The sequence below is a fragment of the Sander lucioperca genome, chromosome 12 (genome assembly GCF_008315115.2).
Source record: "Sander lucioperca isolate FBNREF2018 chromosome 12, SLUC_FBN_1.2, whole genome shotgun sequence".
NCBI classification, from domain to species: domain Eukaryota; kingdom Metazoa; phylum Chordata; class Actinopteri; order Perciformes; family Percidae; genus Sander; species Sander lucioperca.
Window position 1 is genome coordinate 12,837,733 of NC_050184.1, and position 20,171 is coordinate 12,857,903.

General features: G+C 43.0%; 1 protein-coding gene across 9 annotated transcripts in view; it reads left to right on the forward strand.

Annotated features, from left to right (window-relative positions):
* agrn (agrin) overlaps positions 1–20,171 on the forward strand; it is a 274,348-nt gene that overhangs the window by 202,079 nt on the left and 52,098 nt on the right. For all 9 annotated transcript variants that reach the window (XM_036008107.1, XM_036008108.1, XM_031286349.2 and 6 more), the window contains 7 exons: positions 2,348–2,569; positions 8,455–8,652; positions 9,247–9,447; positions 15,211–15,353; positions 16,723–16,828; positions 19,215–19,334; positions 19,930–20,094. In XM_036008107.1, coding sequence (XP_035864000.1) covers positions 2,348–2,569; positions 8,455–8,652; positions 9,247–9,447; positions 15,211–15,353; positions 16,723–16,828; positions 19,215–19,334; positions 19,930–20,094 — 1,155 coding nt within the window. The remainder of the gene's footprint in view (positions 1–2,347; positions 2,570–8,454; positions 8,653–9,246; positions 9,448–15,210; positions 15,354–16,722; positions 16,829–19,214; positions 19,335–19,929; positions 20,095–20,171) is intronic.

A 20,171-nucleotide genomic window follows, 5' to 3' on the forward strand; every position in this document is an offset into this window, starting at 1 on the left:
CATCAAACCTACCCCATCCCAGCGCCTCAATCAGAGTAAAACAAGCTAATTGCCTCCGTCTGAGTTATCAGTTGATCATTTACCCCAGCATCAGAGGCACTACTGAACGATTCTGAGCTGATAAATGAATCATGGGGCTCCAAGCACCATAAGCCGCCCCCCTGTGATGCCATCTAATCCATGACAGCACCCCCAACCCTCTTTAACAAAAAGCTAAAATAAAAGGTAGACTAGAGAAGGAAGAAGTTTGCTTGACTTTGGGTGTAAAATGCAACTCTTTGAGAGCTTCTCATCAGAAATTATTTGATGCCTCTGTTTGCTTTTTTTCCACTAATCCGCAGACACACCCTATTCAGCTGAAACCCCTTTCACACAGAGATGGTCGCAATGAAGTTCTGCTGTTACGCCAGCCTTTGGCTATTCACACATAAGCAAACAAAAGTGGCATAATGCCGCCCCAGTGTGTGATTTCAAAAAAGCATTCCGGGAGCAAAAGAGGCGTAACATGTAACCCAACAGCATCAGTGTCTTAGTGTGTGTAAGCCAGTCCGCACTGTTAAATCAACCACGCGAACCCGACCCACAAACCGCCAACTTTATGCATTATAGTAGCGCAATTGTCAGTAGAGGGAAGGGCAGCAACAACTTTGTCCCTTCATGTCGTTTTCGTAACTTTCACACGGACAGCGAGGCAGCTTAAAGGTGCAACAGTCCTGCCTTATACAGGCTGTATGAAAGGGGCTTGAGTGATCCGTCTCTCATGCGTGAAGCTTCCCAAATGAAAATTACTATGGAGCCTGGCTATAGTCTCTTGCTTACTTTAGATATCAGAATGTATACCATCCTACCTTAAGGCTGACACTTTTAACCATCAAGCCAAGCCCTCAACATTGACACACACACACACACACACACACACACACACACACACACACACACACAGACACAGTGCGTTTTACTATCTTTGTGGGGACCCGTCATTGACATAATGCATTCCCTAGCCCCTTACCCTAACCTTAACTATCACAACTAAATGCCTAACCTTAAACCTTACCCTCACCCTAACCATAACCTAATTCTAACCCTAATCCTAAAACCAAGTCTTAACCCTCAAACAGCCCTTTAACCTTGTGAGGTCCAGCATTTTGGCCCCACAAAGCTGTCCAGACCCCACAAGTATGCTGTATTCCCGTTTTTTTGACCCCATGAATATAGTTAAACAAGAACACACACACCCTGTCTCAGTATAGACAATGCCATGTACTATTTTCATTGACACATTAAGCTGTAAAAAAATGATCAAGTCAGGATGGGAGGCTGTGATGAAGAAATGTTCATAGCTTTTTTTCAGGTTTCCTCTACCTCATGATCAGGTTATACTGTATCAGCCCAGACTCCACCCAACTGCCGCTACCGAGAATCATACGTGCAAAACCCAGTCCTAATGAAGTCTGAAGTTTTAATGAAGTCATGCTGGAGCTAGTGCATGAGAGAGAGAGACTGAAGCAGACACCTCTCTGTGATGTTCACATTTCATATCTGCCTCTGCCCAGGAGCTTGCCTTTTGTGAATTATTAAGCAGAGGGCTCTTTCTTCTTTTCGCTTGTTTTCTCTTTCTCCGTTCTCTACATTCTCGTTCTCTCTCTTCTTTTCGCCTGTTTTCTCTTTCTCCGTTCTCTACATTCTCGTTCTCTCTCTCTCTCTCTCTCTCTCTCTCTCTCTCTCTCTCTCTCTCTCTCTCTCTCTCTCTCTCTCTCTCTCTCTCTCACACACACACACACACACACACACACACACACTCTTCCTCTTTTTTTTCCTCACTCCTCCATGTCAGTTCAACTGGCTTTGGCGGAAGCGGTGGCTCTCACTGAGATGCAAATGGCAGCCTTTGAAGGGGCACACTGGGAACGTCAATTAATCCAGGCGTTTGGTCGCCTGGAAAGAAAAAAAAGGCTTTGCAACCATTGTTCGTAGGCTGTTTCATCTCTATTGTGCTACAGGGCCATGTTTTTATCCGCTGTCCTCATGCCACCGGATTGGGCGGACTCTTTAAAGATTCAGGATACATAAGAATAGGCACAAAGGCGAGGAAATGACATAGGAAGCTGAGGAAGTAAAGGTGTCACAGACATAGGGCTGTATTGCATACTACATCATATCTCCTTTCCTCCCCAAACCTTTTTCTAACACAAAACCTGCAGTTCCCCATGTAGTTATGATCTAACTTACCTACCTGTCACCTAGCCCCAGACCTTTCTCCAACCTCTACTTTGTATTCTTCCTGTCTACCCAGTTCAGTATATCTCTTCTAACTAAGTTCTCTATCTCTTGGTTGGTCGGCCTTCAGATCTCAACATACCGAGCCCCTGCCTGGATAAGGTGTGCGAGCATGGGGCGGTGTGCGTGGTCAAGAACAACGAGCCAGTGTGCGAGTGCCCTGAGGCCTGCCCGCAAACGTCCGACCCAGTGTGCGGATCCGACGGCCACAGCTACGGCAGCCCCTGTGAGATGCGAGCGATGGGCTGTGCCCTGCAGAAGGCCATTCACATCCAACACAAAGGACCCTGTGGTGAGTGACCGCACGACAGTCACATTACACTAAGTAATTGTCATGAAATCACTATAAAATGTGTGAATTATAGTTCACAGGTAGGGAACTATCTCTCCTTGTGAAATATAATTAAGCTCAAATTAATTAATAGTGCTACATTACCCAAAGGCAAAATTATGATCCACAGATATTAACAATTATCACTTATGGAATTATATTCATAGTGACCCCCCCGGGCTTCCCATTCATATCCAAAAAAGTCAAAACTATACTAAATACACCAACTGGTCTTTTAAGGAATTTTCTTATCCCTCGTCCATTACTCTTCATCTCTTCCCTGCTGCTCTCCTTCAGCCCTTCTCTACCAACGCCAATACTCCAATCTGCCTGTTTTGACCTTTAAGTAAAGATTTACTCCTGATAAAAGAGAACGCGGAGCATACTTGTCTGTAATTGGCTACATGAGTCACTTGGCTTTGTCCTGCAGTGTCGGAGTACCAGCTAGTCATTAATACACCAGCAAAAGCAGAGCTTCAAGTGGTAAAAATATTTTCAGATCCACTATGCAGGCACATATGGGCAGATTTCTATTGGTAAACCTACTTTGTGAATAGGCCTGTGAAGAAAGGCCAATTTTCCCATGGACTCTAATTGGTGATTGAGTATTCTTCGTTGTCTACAATCAAGCCATTCACTTTTCACACACACTGGGCAAAAGCTCAGTGGTTATCAGCCCCTTGGCCTGACTCTCTCAGTTACCTTATTTACTCCGTTTTATTGTTTTACAATAGATTTTCTTCCTGCATATTTCGAAGACCATAACAATGAAAATAAGTTGGCCTCTGCGGGTCGAGTTTCTTTGAACGAGCTGGTCTGATTGTTTTGTAAAATTGTTTCTTTCTGTACTGAGAAGATGATAGGGTTAGTTGTTGGAGAGGCCCTACGCTCCCTCTCTTGCATCTGTCATTTTCCCCTCCCAGCCTTCTGAAAATTGAAATCCAGCGCAAGGATATATGCCAACAGGAAATGGAGCGAGAGCGGTGTTTGGTCGGTGGGCAGGCGGGCTGACTCAATTTGGTGCGCTGCACCGCAGGTAGACGGCAGGTCTGTTGGCCCGGGGTCCCTCGGCGGTAATGAATAGTCTTTATTTTAAAAAGCGAGAAGCAGAGCGAGCTGGCGGCGTGGAGGGCCCTGTCTGTAATCCAGCACTATGGATGGTTCTTGGCTCCCAGAGGAAACAGGCCTGCGTCAGCGCAATGGTGCCATAAAAATGCTGAGGCATTGGCTTGCCAGGCGCGAACCAGCCGAGGAATGATGGCAATGATAATGTGGGTTATTTCTGGGCTGTTTGCACAGCTTTACTGGGCCTCATTCAGCACCATAACATCTGACTGACTTAAGCTATTATCTCACCTAATTATCACAGGCTATTCCCCCCAGTAATATACTATACATGTTTATGGAGCAGAAAGGGAGAGAGAGGAGAAGAACATATGCTGCCTTCAGGTGCTGTTGGAAGTATCGAAATTAAAGGTTAAAGGCATGAGCAACGGAAGAAACTGGTGAATAAAGTGAGATTTTTCTGTGCTATCCAGGTTGTTGACTAACCCCAACCCTTATAGTGCAGAAAAGCATACAAAGTGATAAATTATGTTTACCATTCTGAGCTGATAATTGGCATTAAATGTCTTAATTTGTTGCTTTAATGTTTCATCAAAACTTGAATTATATGCCACATTTTCATCTTCATATTCATTTTGCAACATTAAGTAGGTCTTTATGTGGTGTGATTTCCAAAATAGCCATTTTTTTTGTTTATTGTTTACTGGCTCTGTTTTGTTATTTCCACCCAAATGCACTATAATGCGTATGTTGTCAGATTTATGGCTTCCAGACTCAAAAGTAGGAGCTTAAGGGAGGCAGGTGAGGGCAGCAATAGTTTAAGAGGTGCCACAATAGAAAATAACTGGGCATACGTGCTTTACTCTGTGTGTGTGTGTGTGTGTGTGTGTGTGTGTGTGTGTGTGTGTGTGTGTGTGTGTGTGTGTGTGTGTGTGTACAGCCTCTCATGGGCCCAGCCATAATTTCATTTCCTTTCCTGCGGGCTTGAAAAATAGCAGTTATCTATATGGCTCAGGTGCAACCCGATATGAGTGACATTTGTTATTATTCCGAGATTTTTCGTCATGCATTTGAGTGGCGGGCGACCTTGTAAGGTGGGCTGGCAGAGGTGCACTCAGTTAATAGACCCCCCAGCTGGATATCAGTCGCCTCAGAAAAAGGCTCATTCATACGGCTTTACCCAAACAGATGATAGCAGAGGTGCCGGAATCATTTAAGAAAAGGAAACAAATTCCCCTTTTTTTCTCCCACAGGTGTTTGAATTGATATACACAGTTGAGTAAGAAATATAGGTCACACCAGCAGCATGAGAGGGGTCTGAGAGAGACGGTGAATGGAGGGCAGAGGAAAGAGGGAGGGGAAAGTAATAAATGCAGGGTGGGAAGGAGATGGAGGTAAATAAGATGAGGAGGAACAGAGAAAGTGGGGGGCAGAGTTAATAGTGTACCGGCCAGGCAGGCATCGACAGGGGAGTTGTTATCACCCAGGCATGTTTGCAAGCCTTCAAAACTCTAACCAGCCTACATCTTTCTGCTTAATCCTGAGGGTAATACTCCGCCCAAACCCCCTCAACAGCAATTCATTTTTTTCCCCAGTGAGGATATCAACAAAACCCTGCAAAGCTGGAGGGACTTTAGGTTTTTTTTCACCTCAATGTCTCAATCCTTCATGCTTTCAAGGCCACTTTTATACCAACCTGCCCCTTTTTCTCACTGTCACTTCCAAAACCACAAATACAACAAGAGAAGCTGTCACAGTACAAGAACAAACATCAGCAGTTCCCAACTTTAGGTCCAGGGGACTTCAAGGCGACCTTGACTAAATTCTAGCAAGTCCTCAGCAAGAGGAAAAAGTTTGCTTTGATTGTTGACATGGCAGGAAATACAGGGAAGGTTGGTATCATATGAGGACATTCCACATTGTAATGTAAAAGTAAATGTAAAGCATCTTTGTATTATCCTGTTTTTGTCTTGTATTGCCAGACATTCTTCAACAGCGCTGTGGAGGAGGGTCTGGCTAGTCCACACAGCAATCCGGGATGGGAGAAAAACGTGCTCTTGTTTATTGGCATTTCTTTAATCATCTTGGGCGGCGCTAAGCGCTGATTGGAGCCATGGTGCCGCTGCAAAATAGTCTCGGGACTTTCCCGAGGCTATTTTGCCAAGGAACTTGTTTTGGTGGAACGTGTACGTTGAAAGGTTGTTTTAGTCGTAGAACAGAAAACTCAGATTGGACAGATAGTCTAGCTAGCTGTCTGGATTTACCCTGCAGAGATCTGAGGAGCAGTTAACCATAGGAGTTTAGAATTCCAACACAAAGAAAGCGGAAGGTAACATGACAACCCGAAAATGGACATCCAAAAAGAGTGACATCGGGTGGAATTTCCGGCAGAACAAGAGCACTTTTTCTAGCTGAAGAGGTTCTTGCATTAGTGGACATGAAAGTGAATTTGAATGAGATGAGACTTAAAGAAACTGTCGTAATGCCTAGCCTGCCAGAATCTTCACTTTAAAGTCTGAACATTTTAAGGTTGTGAAGTCTACTTTCAGAGAAAGAAATAGACAGTTTTTTACTGAAACTCAGAATTAGTGATGACAGACTTGGGGATGGATGAATCTGAGATGACAGAAAGTCGACATCTTAACATTACCAGTAATAGCAACAATTCTCCCTCTGCTTCTGGCTTTGAACTGAAGCTCCCCTCCTTTTCTGTCTGTTTTGCGATACGTGTTGTCTGGAGGATCAGGCACTGTGGAGAGCCAGGTGCGAGGGGCAGGCTCTGATAAAGAAGCAAGGCTGCTATCAGGACACAGGGCCCGATAAAGGACAACACTCACCACCGCCACTTCCTGATTTATAGTTTCCGCAACCAGAGAGGAGCCATGACCACAGCAACCACCATTTTTATATTTTATGTTTATTTTTGTCACAGAAAACCCGAGCTATTATAAAGCCTCTCTTTATCTTTTTCAGCCCAAACCTCCAAACCCACTTGCAGTGTTGACCAACATTTGATCATTGACAATAGATTATTATTTAGCCTGAGTCATTGATTATTAGACTTAAAGTACATGGCCAAAAGTATATGAGTACCCCAACATTACACTCATTTGTGATTGTTAAACACCTGCAATAATATGCAGCTACAGTATAACATCCTCCACTCTTCTGGGGAGGCCTTCCACAAGGTTTTGGAACCTGGCTGCAGGGATTTGCTCCCCTTCAGCAAACAAGAGCATTAGTGAGGTCTGCCACTGATGCTGAGGCCTGGCTTGCATTCGGTGTTCCAGTTAATCCCGAAAGTGTTGGATGGCTCTGTGCAGGCCAGCTCTGTGCTTCCACACCAAACTTGCAAAACCATTCCATGACTTTCTGCACAGAGGCATTGTCATGCTGAAAGAGGAAAGAGTCCCCTTAATTGGAATTAAGGTGACTAGCCCAAATCAGCCCCAAACTAAAAGTACACATCGGTTGAACAGACACATTGATCCTGCATGCTCCGCTCATGTCAAATTTTAGGTATGGCTTCAAAGAAATTTGCCGTCTACTAATAAACAATATATTGCCCCTACAGGCAATATTCTGTTCTGTATTGCCATGTCCAGTTCACAATTAAGGCTGTCAATCCAAGAAGGGAGTGGATGCCAGCACTAGATAGAGAGATGAAGGAAATGAAAGACTCTTATGAGCAATAAACAGAATAATAATAATGTGGAATGTTCCAGCGGCCAGCCTCGCCTCTCTCAATTAGTGCTAAATCAGCAGCGGTTATTAGCCTGCCCCTAATTGAATGTGAGAGCGAGCTGTGCTAATGCAATCCTCCAGGTGTAATTGGTGTCAGAGGGAGAGGCACATCTACTGCAAGCCCTGTCTGTATACGAGGCCTCGCGTTTGCCTTCTCATTTATTTCCTGTCTTGTGGCTTCTTCTTAGGAGTAGCTTCAGTCCTGACTCTACCCTCCCATATAGTCCTGATTGATGGAGTGCTGGAGAGATGGTTGTTCTTCTTGCAGACTCCTATTTCTGAAGCGCTTTATGTTCAGTTATTTAATTTCAGCCTTACCCTCCTCCTCAGACCTGTGCCGCAGTACAGTTCTATCTGTGGAGAGTTTTTAATTTTTTATTTCATTTCTCGGGTTTTAGCTCTCACACATGCATGTGAACCATGACACCTTTTAATAGACAGGTGTGTGCCTTTCCAAAGTATTTCAAATCAATTGAATCTGCCTCAGGTGGACTGAATTTTTAAACAGAATCTACACTCAGTATGGAAACTTTGCATCTCTGCACTTCTAGTATCTCTGCTGCTGCACTGCATCATTAAGCACTACACCAGCTGTCAGCAGCACAGCTTGTCAGGAAAAGACAACAACTAATCTTTACCAATTAATTGTTTAATGGCTGTTGTTCACACTATGAATGTTAAAAACACAGGAAATCTATGAGTAAATATATGATTACTGCTTCTGTAGATAGCATCTGAGAACTATCTTTGAGCCGCAATAACATTCTTGATAGAAGCTGCTTTAATATTGACCAAAAAGTGCATAAATGTTAATGGTGTGCATATAGTGGTTTAGTTTGTTAATATGTACAGTCAAAATAGGACAATATTGAAATGCATTGCTGTTAGGTATTGTGTGATACCAAAATATGAAAAGTGTAAAAGGGACTTCCAATTTCAGTGTATTCATTAGCGCCGACTCGCCACTGAAGTCCTGTAAAAAAAAATAGCTGAAACACACACACTAAGCCTTTGCCTTCTTCCTTATCTCCATCTAGATGAGTCTTGTGCCAATTGCTCTTTCGGGGCAATCTGCGATGCCCAGAGCGGGCAGTGTGTGTGTGCATCAGAGTGTGTGGAGTCCAACCAGCCTGTGTGTGGCAGCGATGGCAGCACCTACAACAGCGAGTGTGAGCTCCACGTGCGGGCCTGTAAACAACAGATGGACCTTCGAGTGGTCAGCCAGGGAGAGTGCAGTAAGTAATGCATACATTTATACTGTGTGTGTGTGTGTGTGTGTGTGTGTGTGTGTGTGTGTGTGTGTGTGTGTGTGTGTGTGTGTGTGCGTGTGTGTATGTGTGTGTGTGTGTGTGTGTGTGTGTGTGTGTGTGTGTGTGTGTGTGTGTGTGTATGTGTGCATGTGTGTATGTGTGTTACTTTTTTTGTTAACAGCAAATTAAGAATATGAAGGATTCTTGGCATAAGCATGAATTCTGGGTGATCTGAGATTAAGTAAAATGCGTGATATTCATAGGTAAAACCATTGAAATGTTTTTTTATTTCTATGGATAAAACACACCGAGATGCATGGAGTTCTTTTACTCTAGCTCTTAGTTACATGTGGACAGATGGAGAATTACTAAGGGAACATGTATATGTCTGTTTTAAGAGAGGGAAATATAACAAGAGGAAGTGAGATGCATGGAAATTAGTAAAGGACCAGAGCAATCTCATTTAAGTATATAATCCAAAGATGCATTTTAAGGTATGGTGTGAATGAAATCCATCAAACCAACTCCATGAATTTTTCCTTTTTTCTTTTTGCATTGACCCATCGTGCACCGATTTAGAAACATGTGGCAGCACTGTCTGTGCCTGGGGTGCCCGGTGTGTCCAGAATAAGTGTGAGTGCCCACAGTGCTCAGGCGAGGCCTTCTCCCCAGTGTGTGGAAGTGATGGCACCACCTATAACAATGAGTGTGAACTCCGCACGTCCACCTGCATGCAGAAGAGGAGAATTGATGTGGCGAAGCCTGGCAGCTGCGATGAAGGTAGGAAAATTGACTTTGAAAGGTGTGATTATGTTGACCAATCGGCCATTGAAATGGTGTAATCATCTTTATCAACTGACCTGTGGTACCGTATCCAGTCATCTGTGGATTTTCATAATGGTTGCAAATGCCACCAGCAGCATGCCAACCGGTTAACTTGGCAAAAAGATGAAGGGAAAGTCATACTGCGTGTCCATCAACAAAACCAATTACAGGGACAGAAATTACTTCTGGGTGATTGAGTTCAGGTCAGCTGCATATTTGTATGCTTTGGCTGTCTTGTTTTTCTTTTTTTTTTATAAGTGCATCGCTTATACTTAATTTCTTATACTTTATTTCTCCTTCTACCGCTCAAATAGTTCTTTATTTATTTACCTGCAGATAGGCTCATATTTATTTGTAATCAACCCTATTTGATTATATCTGATAATATCTTAGTAAGAAGCCTCCCTGTTTTCTTGTCTGCTTTTTCTCTTATTTGATGCAGGTGCAGTTCATTGTTTATGATCTGGGATCTTCCCTCATTTTACTTGTTGTCTCAATAGATTCAAATTATTGTTGGTCCTACTTGCATTCAATGTTAAGCTACTGTCAATGAAACTCAACACTTCTTGCACAGATGTTAGAAGCCTAAAGGCATACAACTTTTTTTTTCTAGTAGGCTTTTAATGTGAAATATCTGCAGGAAGTGTTAAGTTTCACTGACAGTAGAACAAAAGAATAGAAAAGTACAAGAGATTGAAGTATATCAGTGAATGAGAAAAGGGGTAGGGGTATCATATGAACATTTTCCTCAATCTACCATATGAGCCATAAAAGCATAGGAAATTTCGCTCTGCTTTTATTAGGGGTTTGTGTGGGCTTTTATTTGACAATTTACAGTATACATTTTATTGAGCCCTTCTATCCAATTATGCTTTTAAGTGTGTGACCGATGGCTCTTAATGTAATGAGTATCCCGGATTTCTACGCCTGTAGCTCTGTTGTTCCACCACATTCTGAATAAATGAGATCTAATTCACCGTGCAAATCATGTCTTGATCAGAGCTGACAGACCAAGACAGGATATCAAAAGTCCCTCGTTCGGCCCCGTCTTGGGGACAACTCTGGAGGGAGCAACATGCCAACCTCTGGTTGTCATGCAGATGGCTGCGATGCCGCTCCCCTGTGGCGGGTGGGTCGTCACAGTGAAAATACTCATACTCTGACAAGGTGTGAAGGGGAACAGATTACACCTGCCAGCAATGAATAAAAAGAGGGGATGGCTGGAGGACAGAGCAAATAAAGATGAGAGGAATCCTCTTCCGTTTTGATTGCTAGCCAGAGGTGTTTCTTTCTTTTCTTTTCTTTTCATTGTCTACCGAATTGGCCCTGGGCCTGTGAGGTGAATTGTGCCGCCAAAGCTTCTTGTGGTCGATTTAACATCATTTCATTGACTGAGACGGCTGACCTTTTTTGTATGTAGAGCATGAAGAAATGTGAAACTGTATGCCCACGATGCAGACTCACTGTCACCACACACACACACACACACACACACACACACACACGTACATACACACACGTACATCTACACACACTGTCCTAATTCTGTTGTCTTCAGGCAGAAATGCTCTCTTCTACTTCCCCAAGGGCATTGCTTTGCTTGTGGTGCCTGATGGCGTATTTTCTTTCTGATTTTATTCTCTCTCCGTTCCATCTTTTCATCATTTGCTCATTTTGATTCAAAGAAAACCATCCGGCTTATACAATAGAATCTTTTTTTATTTATTTTTTTTCGCTCCCCGTCGCTCCCTGCCATCCCACCCACTCATGTCTCTCTCTCCATTTTGCACTCTTCTCCATCAAAATTGTGCCTCTCGACAAAAGGGGCACCGATGCTTTCACAGATAGGGGTGGAAATGGGATTGTCTGCAATCGATAAACTTCACCCTAGGGGTGAATTCTCCAGGCTCTGTCCCCGCTCTTTTCAGCCCCCTCAAATCTGACCCAGACCCTCCACATGATGTCTGGTGTGATTGTAAAACCCAAGTTGCTGTTTTTCCCCTTGAAATATCTGTTTGGGAGCAACTTGGTAGCCGAGTGGTTACAGTGCATGTCATTTAACCGCAAAGTCTGTGGTAGTGTTTGGCCTTGTGACCTTTGTTGAATGCCGTACCTGTCTCTCGCTCCCCGATTTCTACACTGTCCTCTGTCAAATTAAGGAGAATTAATGCCAAAAAATATACTATATATATATATATATATATATATATATATGTATATATGTATGTATATATATATATATATATATATATATATATATATATATATATATGTATATATATATATATATATATATATATATATATATATATATATATATATATATATATATATATATACGTATATATATGTATACTGTATATATATGTGTGTGTTTGGCTGTGAGATGCTTCTCTTTAGCTACATACCGTAAAGAGGATTTGTTGTTGATATACTGTATTTGTTGTTGATATATTTATCCCCACCTAGATGTGTGGTACATTTTGGCAAAACAACAATAATAGTAATAAATTGTATATATTGCATATTACAGCAGTCTGTCACAATATGTAAAACTAAAGACGACTGTATTTTCTGGCTCTATTGTAGACAGCAGCAAAGCTCTACATCACAGGTGTGCACAACCCCCCATTTCATACTTCATATCTAAGATAAGCCTGGAGAGGAGGGGAACATATGATTTATTTGCTTACGTAGACCTGACTTAAAAACCATCCTCATTAGTCTTGCTGGGGGGAGGGGGCCACAGAGCATAAAAATGGAAGTTGTTTTCTTCCGCCTTTTGTTTAACAGTAATGAAAAATGACAGTGTTCCCACTGTTGGCCATACAGGGAAATTTATCACCTGTTTAATTTCACACTCGGGTAGGCCTGGCCTCGACACTGACAAAGTGGCAACTGAGAGCAGTGCATCACCTGCGGGGGCCCAGACCCTTTCTAATTGAATAGACGTTTAATAAACAAGATTATGAGTGCAGAATCACACAGTGATGCACGGTCCACACCCCGCTCCTTACAACGCATATATCGGATCAATAAAGCTCCAAAGGACATGAAAGGGCATGGGAAAAAAAGCAAAGTGGGTGGCTTGGTGGTAAAAGAGCTCATTGAGTGAGATCAGCGGATTTTTCCTTCATGGTCTATCCATCACAGGGCTCGTAACCTTCTGTTGAGGCAACAAAACTTCTTCACTCCTTCTGCCATCTTCAAACACCCCATCTCTCCTCCCCTGCGGGGAGTGACGCTCCATCCCTCTCTATTTCGCGGAAACTTTATTTGGACTAACACGCTGTCACATCCGTCAAGAGCAGGCCGTACGACAGACTGATGGATGGAGGGAAAACAAAGGAACATCCTTCCACATCCTTTGGCAAAGGCCATTGTCGTCTTCGATCTTTGCCGTGACACACACCACAGTGAGGGAGGATTTGTTTCAGATGATAGATGTCCAAGTTGTCATTTGCACAGGTCATGTTATAAGAGCTAACACAATGATATCCTGGAGCCACTGATGTAGACACAACTAATCTGGTTGACCAAACGTCTTCAGGCTGCATCTCAGTACACATTTTCTCCTCTCTATCCTCTATTATTGACCCTTATCCTCTTCTTTTTTTTTTCTTCCTCTGTTTTCTTTTAACAAACACTTCTAGACGGCTTTGACGACGCCATCTCCTCCATCACTTTCAAATACTTGTAATGTTTTTTGCTCTCTGTCTTCCTTGGACATTATTCTTATGCTATTCTATGCTATGCATTTTCTTTATTCTCACCGCCGCTGAATTCTGCCTTCTTAATAGACCTCTCTTGACTAAATAGACTGGTTTCTGACATGATTGAGTAAAAAGGAACGGATGGGCAGTGCAGAGAGAATAGCTGATGCAGCCATCTTAGCTGGGGATATATTAATTGAAAGGTTCATATGCAGCACGGGTGGCAGGCGCATCAAAGAGCAAGAGCTAATTAGGACCCCCCCCTTTCGCCTTTCACTTTTATTTATTCCATTCTAATGTCTTACCTCTTTTATTTATTTATCGTGTCTCTGTCAGGGGGCCTGAGCAGAATATGAATTGGCTACTCCTGCTGGCGTTCAGTACACACATACGGGTAGCTGCTAGTTCTTTTGATTCCCTTTTCGGATCTGTTCCGGAGTCAACTGGCTTGTTTTCAGATGACATCTGAAGTACCTTCAGATACCTGCGATAATGTCACTGGCAATTGAAAGCCATTAGCCCCGTCACAAAATGTTGTGTTCAACTGGGACTGTGGGTTCCCAATCGATAAGTAACTACAGCAGCATATTCAAGCAAAGGCATTAGGGTCAGAGGTTCTGCTGCTTTAAAATGGAGACAGAGCGAGTCCTTAACAAGTCCTGATATTTGTGGGGGACCTGGCCTCTACACAAAGCTCCAGCTCCACTGCTAATGAAGTGAAGGCCCCTCCACTGTATCGACCACTTAAAGCTGTCACAGTCCATTGCTGATGACGCATATCAAAGAACAGCCCAGGCTACGTCTGCCCCTGCCCCTCCCCTGCACTGTGACCTGCTCCATAATCTATTTTGGAAGATGGGTTATGCTAAGTGGCACTTCCATCACTATGACATTGATTTCACCATTAGAGTTGACGCATCAATACAGTTGAATGAGCTCTCAAAGTAGACAGGAAATAACAAGTTGATTACCTGATGTTTTTTGAGTCTCTCATCCGTACTGGGAGCTTTTAGTTGGACTGAATTCCTTTTTTCTTTTTTTGAATAACAAATGTGTTTCAAATGAACTTTCTGCCAGCCCACAGGGTGCCTCTCACTCTGTCTGGCATTCTCTATCTTTCACGCTGATGCTTTCATTCCCTGCTTTTACACACATTCACCCACTCTCCCTCAGGAGTTCCACTGTAGGTGAAATGTGCAACTTCAAAAGCAGGATCCTCCCCCTTTCTTTCTTTGCCTGCACTCTGCAACAGCCCCCAAATTTGTTTTTCACAAGTAAAGGTTTTCCCCCTTCATGGATTGCTTACCTTGTGTAAAAGTGTCTTACCTTGTGTTAAAGTTTCTTACTTTGTGCTAAGGTTTTGTGAAACAGCACAAATCCTGGATAGAGATTTTGGGACTTTGTTTGGCTTTGCTACCTCTTTTACCCAGAACAAACTTACTTCGATCCAGAGAAATGCACTTTTAAAACAAATAAAAGGCCTTCCAGGGTCACAGTTAAAAAGTTGCTGGGACATTTTTCTTAAAAGTCTCAGCCGATAATTAGATTTTACAGAACACTTTGCAATTAGTTGTATTCTCATATCAGGAAGCAGGCACCCATAAAGCAGGCCTAGCCACCAATTCTCTCTGCACACTTGGAGGCCAGAGTTAATAATTCCCTCCCCTTTTTGTCTCTGATTTAATTGAAATGAAAAGGATGCCTCACTGGTGGTGCAGAGATGTTGTGTCTAATTTATTTAGTCAATCTCTTCTCTCACTACAGTTGGTCATTATCTTGTACTACCAGCAGCGCCTTTGGTTTCCTCTCCCCATCACCAGCGTGAGGGAAATGTAAATTATCCTCACTTTGTAATGTTCCTAAAGTGTAAATGTAGCTTTAACGTAAAGAGAAATGTAAGTAGGACACTGTTTTTTACCTAATGAACTGATAAAGTGGCATCTCCCTTGCGTGTTTGTATGTTTTATTAATGATACTGTGTGTTTACGGTGTGTTTATAATGCAGACTGTGGCTCAGGAGGGTCAGGCTCAGGCGTGGAGAGCTGTGAACAGGACCGCTGTCGCATGTTTGGAGGCTCGTGGGACGAGGATGCAGAGGATGACCGTTGTGTCTGTGACTTCAGCTGCCAAAGTGTGCCTCACAACCTGGTACTGCTGCCACTCACGTGGTTTAACCCTTAAAACACACGCAATTCTTGACAGAAACCTTGTTCTCAAGTCAAATTGAAACACACAAACACCAGACACATGAGAGCTGCTCCACACTTCATCAGGGATAAATGCACACCATTTATGTTAAAAAGCATTCCTTATAACTTAAAGCCGTAGTGCGTAGTTTCTGTCTCCCCCATGAGGAATTCTAAGTAATGACAACAAAACTGTCGGCACATCCACATGATACAAGCCTTCCGTGATCGCACACCACCCCCACCCCTCCTCCACGCAGTTGCTTGTAGCCAAGGAAAAAAGTCACCAGACGACACCAGTTTCTGAATATAGCCATACTGAGAAATACAGAGAGAGTTGTGTGGAGCTGATAGTCTTAATTAGCTTTGTATCAACTCATTTGGCAATGGCTTGAATGTAACAGACGTTCATTAATATCACACAAAAAACTAGCTTTGGTTCAACATAGTTCTCTGGGTCTTTAAAACACTGACACTGTCATGTGTTGTGTAAAAAACCTGTGGACATATAATAAAAAAATAAAATAAAAAAACACTTAAAGCTTTAGTGCGTAACTTTTTCATATTAATAAACGTCCGTTATATTCAAGCCATTGCCAGATGAGTTGCTGCAAAGCTAATTAAGACTATCAGCTTCACACAACTCTCTCTGTATTTCTCAGTATGGCTATGTTCAGAAACTGGTGTCGTCTGGCAACTTTCTCACACAGAAACTCAAGTGAATATAATTGCCTCTTCTGAAGAGTCCATCATGTTTTTTTAATCCTCCGTGTCCTCCTTAGCTGCTAGCAACTGCATCGAGGAGGGTTGGGGGCACGCGCGCAATGACGTAAGGCTTGTATCACGTGGACGCCCTAACAGTGTTGTTGTCGTTACTTAGAATTCCTCATGGGGACGACAGAAACTACGCACTATAGCTTTAAAATTGAATAAAATGTTTTTTGTTTAGTTTTTTATGGTCCTAGAACATGCATTGTAAAACATGTCATGTCAACTGATAGCAGCTCTGAGTAGGGTAACTTGTTCTGAAATAACAATGTAGGGCAATTGACAAAAAAAAAAAAACTAACTAAGGGACCACTTACTCGTTTTTTCCTAGAGCTCTCAGCCACATCTCATGGCCTTCATCAGTGGCAGTTTGCTCCATTGTAATGGATATGGCTCAGTTATCACATGACCTAAGTATGGAAATTCAGTCATATGATAACAGGTGGTTGTCGTAATTATTTTGGTTAATAGCTGAAGTTCCATACTTCGGTCAAGTGATGCCAACTGTGTCGACAACACAGAAGACATTGTGTAATACTCAACTTTATGTGATTCTTTTGTAGGTTTGTGGCTCAGATGGAAAAAACTACAGCAACGAGTGCCAGCTGAAGAAGGCCAGATGTGAGAAACAAGAGCACTTGCTGATTCAGAATCAGGGACCATGTGCAGGTCGGTACATTACACCACTCAGAGTTAATGGCATTACAGTGCACAGAAGCACCCTCACCAAGACTCATGATCATTGACATCCCATTTCTCTTCTCATTTCATCCATTCATGGGGTAGTAATAGTCCGTAGTTGGAATATAATTCTGACAGCACTGTGGTTTGTCTCTCTGCAGTGTGACCACTAAAGCCATAAGCAAATGCAGTGAAGAAGGTTAAGCTTAAATACGATGTGTATGTTTGTATAATTTGCTCAGGGAAAGTTGACTCAACACTCGCTCTTGTTCATATCTGGAAACTGACCGGTCCTTTGTGGCTGGCTAGTGTGCAGAGATAAGATTATTTCTCATGGGCAAATGCATGGATGGAGCTGATAGCAATAATGATTCACTTTTCCTGCCTAGACGTTCTAACAATTCAAACCATTAAACTTGTGCTCACAAGCTTGCCTCTTAACCCACCGGATACCACTTTACCTCACTTACTTTAATATAAGAACCCTCTATTTGCATGGAAATGACTGGCATTTATCAGCCAGGATAGTTGTCAGATCAGTGGCTAAGTAGCAAAGGTTAGCCTTCCTCTCCATGGCTACGTTAAATGAAGAGTTTTTGCTTTGCTGCTAGCACAGGCCAGGGAGCAGAGCAAAAGGCACTTAAGGGATTTTGTGTGATCATTCCAGCCTGTTTGATTCCCCATGGGTCTAACATAGAGGAGGATGGAGAGAGTTGAAAGAGGGAGCTGCCAGTGTTTTCACACGTATCCCCGAAAGATTCTTCTCCTTCCTAAGCTGGCCTCCTTGGGCACTGACTGTCACGCTCCTCTACCATCCATGGATAATCAATCCTTTTTTGAAGAGCCCTCTATGGGTACGAGAGCTCTGGGCTCTCCTCTCCTATTGGCATATGGAAAAACTTAGATCTTGGGGAATTTCACTGCCCTCCACATTAGCTGTGTAAGGAGAAACTTCATTTGACCTCAACTCCAGAAACGTATCTAAACATGAAAGCAACCTTGTTTTTTTAGATATAAAACTTCACCTCTTTTGCATTCAGTGTCAACAGTGGCATTTGCTGCATGCTCATTTGTAGAGCTTACCTCTCATACAGTAGCATTTCAAATGATCCTTTGTAGCTGCCTGCAAACTCGAATTTGGTCAGGGAATTTAGTAAAATCCAAAGAAATTCTTATTGGTTTACTAGACAAGCAAACACGTGCAGATGTGCCCTTGCAGGAATATAAAAGGCCAGCTATAATCACTGCAGCGGACCTTGAAAATGTGAGGCTAATATTGCACGTCACAGTGAGCTGCATTGTGCCGGACAATGGCCACTGAAGAGGAAAAACCCTTGAAGGGTGGAAGAACATATGAAATTAAAAGTTCTCCTTGCCCTAATAGGCTCAGTACAGATAGCTGAATGGAGCGCTGGAAAGTGGCAAGTTAAATGAACTGTGTCCAAAGCCCATCGCTGGAGTGGGAAAGCACTGGAAAAAGAGCGAGCCGAGTCATCACCATTAGGCTGAGGCTCATATCCACACCAGTAACAGTGTGATTTATGGCTCCTGTGTCTCCAGCCTCCAAACTCTAAATGAGCAACACAAGAAAAAGAGATTGGGAGGGGAATATAGAGAGCTAGAGAGACAGGGAGAAAAAGAAAAAGGGAGGGGACGATTTCTGCTTTCTATCTCTACAACTTTACTTTTAACTCCAAAGCCTGGAGTGAATTTAAACAATGATATTTCTGACATGGCCATTAAACAAACCTCCTTTTACTCCCACTGTATGTTTTGTTGCTCTGGTCCAGTGCCAGGTTTCAGAAACACATTTGTTTTTATTTTGTTGAATGTAGTTCTTTGTTCAGAGCTGTCACACTTGTTCGAAGGCTGGTGCATCCTTAGACAAAGGCGCTCTCCACACACACTGTGCACTGGAAGAAACTGCTTTGCTCATTCCTTCACATTATGCAGCAGGCTTTTTTTCAGTTTGGAAGGTTGTAGGGCGGCTGTGCAATTCCGTAATATTAGACAAGAACAAATGAAGAGAACATGCCTCCTAGTAGGTGGTAAATGTCAGCTGCCGTGCATTCACCAGCAATGCCATTGTTTGTTTTCTCTGGAGGTAATAGCATCATTTCCTCCCTGATTTTGAGCCATTGTGGAGAAAGTAGCAAATAGAATTGTTATCTTGAAGGCGGCTGCCAGCCTCTCCACCTCTGCCCCTCGAGCCAATCCCATTGTTGGCAAAAAGTTACATGTTGTTCGGAGATTGTGTTGTCTTATTCCCCCCCAACAAATCCCTCCTCACCATAATCACTCAAATGTTGGTGTTCTACTTTCTCTCCTTGTGCCATCTCCCATCTCCCCTTCCTTTTGGTTCCTACCACATCAGCGATTTCAGCCACATCTCTGCCTGAGCTGCCCGCACCCCAGCACTGCAGCCTGTCTGTGTACGGCTGCTGCCACGACAACGTGACGGCCGCCTTGGGAGTCGGACTGGCAGGATGTCCCAGTAAGTCCTCCCCTACGTCCATGTTGACCCTTAAACTTCAATGTGTCCTGCGTTTGTTGTGTGCCCACAAAAAAAATAAAAAAAATAGCTGTAGATAGTATCAGGCTATTTCAGCATGTGGGACTTATTGTCCTTGACTGCAATTACGTTGCCAAAGTTGCATCGCTGAAAACGTTTCATCTTAATCCAAGGAATAATTATGATAATGTTGCACCATATCAACAGAAAAATCTCTCCATCTGATGATCTTGACGAATGATAGCACACACAGATGGGGGAGAAAATGCTGCAGCAAGCCATTAGCTAGGGGATACAGTATGGATGGAGAAAATGCAGACATAGAAATAAGGATATACAGAGATTTAGTAAAGAGGAAACTCACTTAAGCACACTTTATCCACCTTTCTATTAGTGGAATAGAGCTTACTCAACATTTGAGCCAAGCATAAATCTTGCAGAATATCATCAGCAGTATTCAGCTGTTGTAATTTATGTGATGATCTTTCAAAGTTACAAAAGCATAAACCAGTGATATGTATTGCAGAGGAATTGCAATAGAAGATAAGTGACATCCATATTGTTCTGTTCTCCTCAGGTACCTGTCAGTGTAATGTCTACGGCTCCTACAAGGGGACGTGTGATCCAGCCTCCGGCCAGTGCTCCTGTAAGCCGGGTGTCGGGGGACAGAAGTGTGACCGCTGCGAGCCGGGCTTCTGGAACTTCCGTGGCATTGTGACAGAGAACATGAGTGGCTGCACGCGTAAGAAATCGCTTCTTTGTATCTGTGCTGAGTGAGCACATGTACCATTACACGTGGCTTCAACAGTGAGAGCAGTA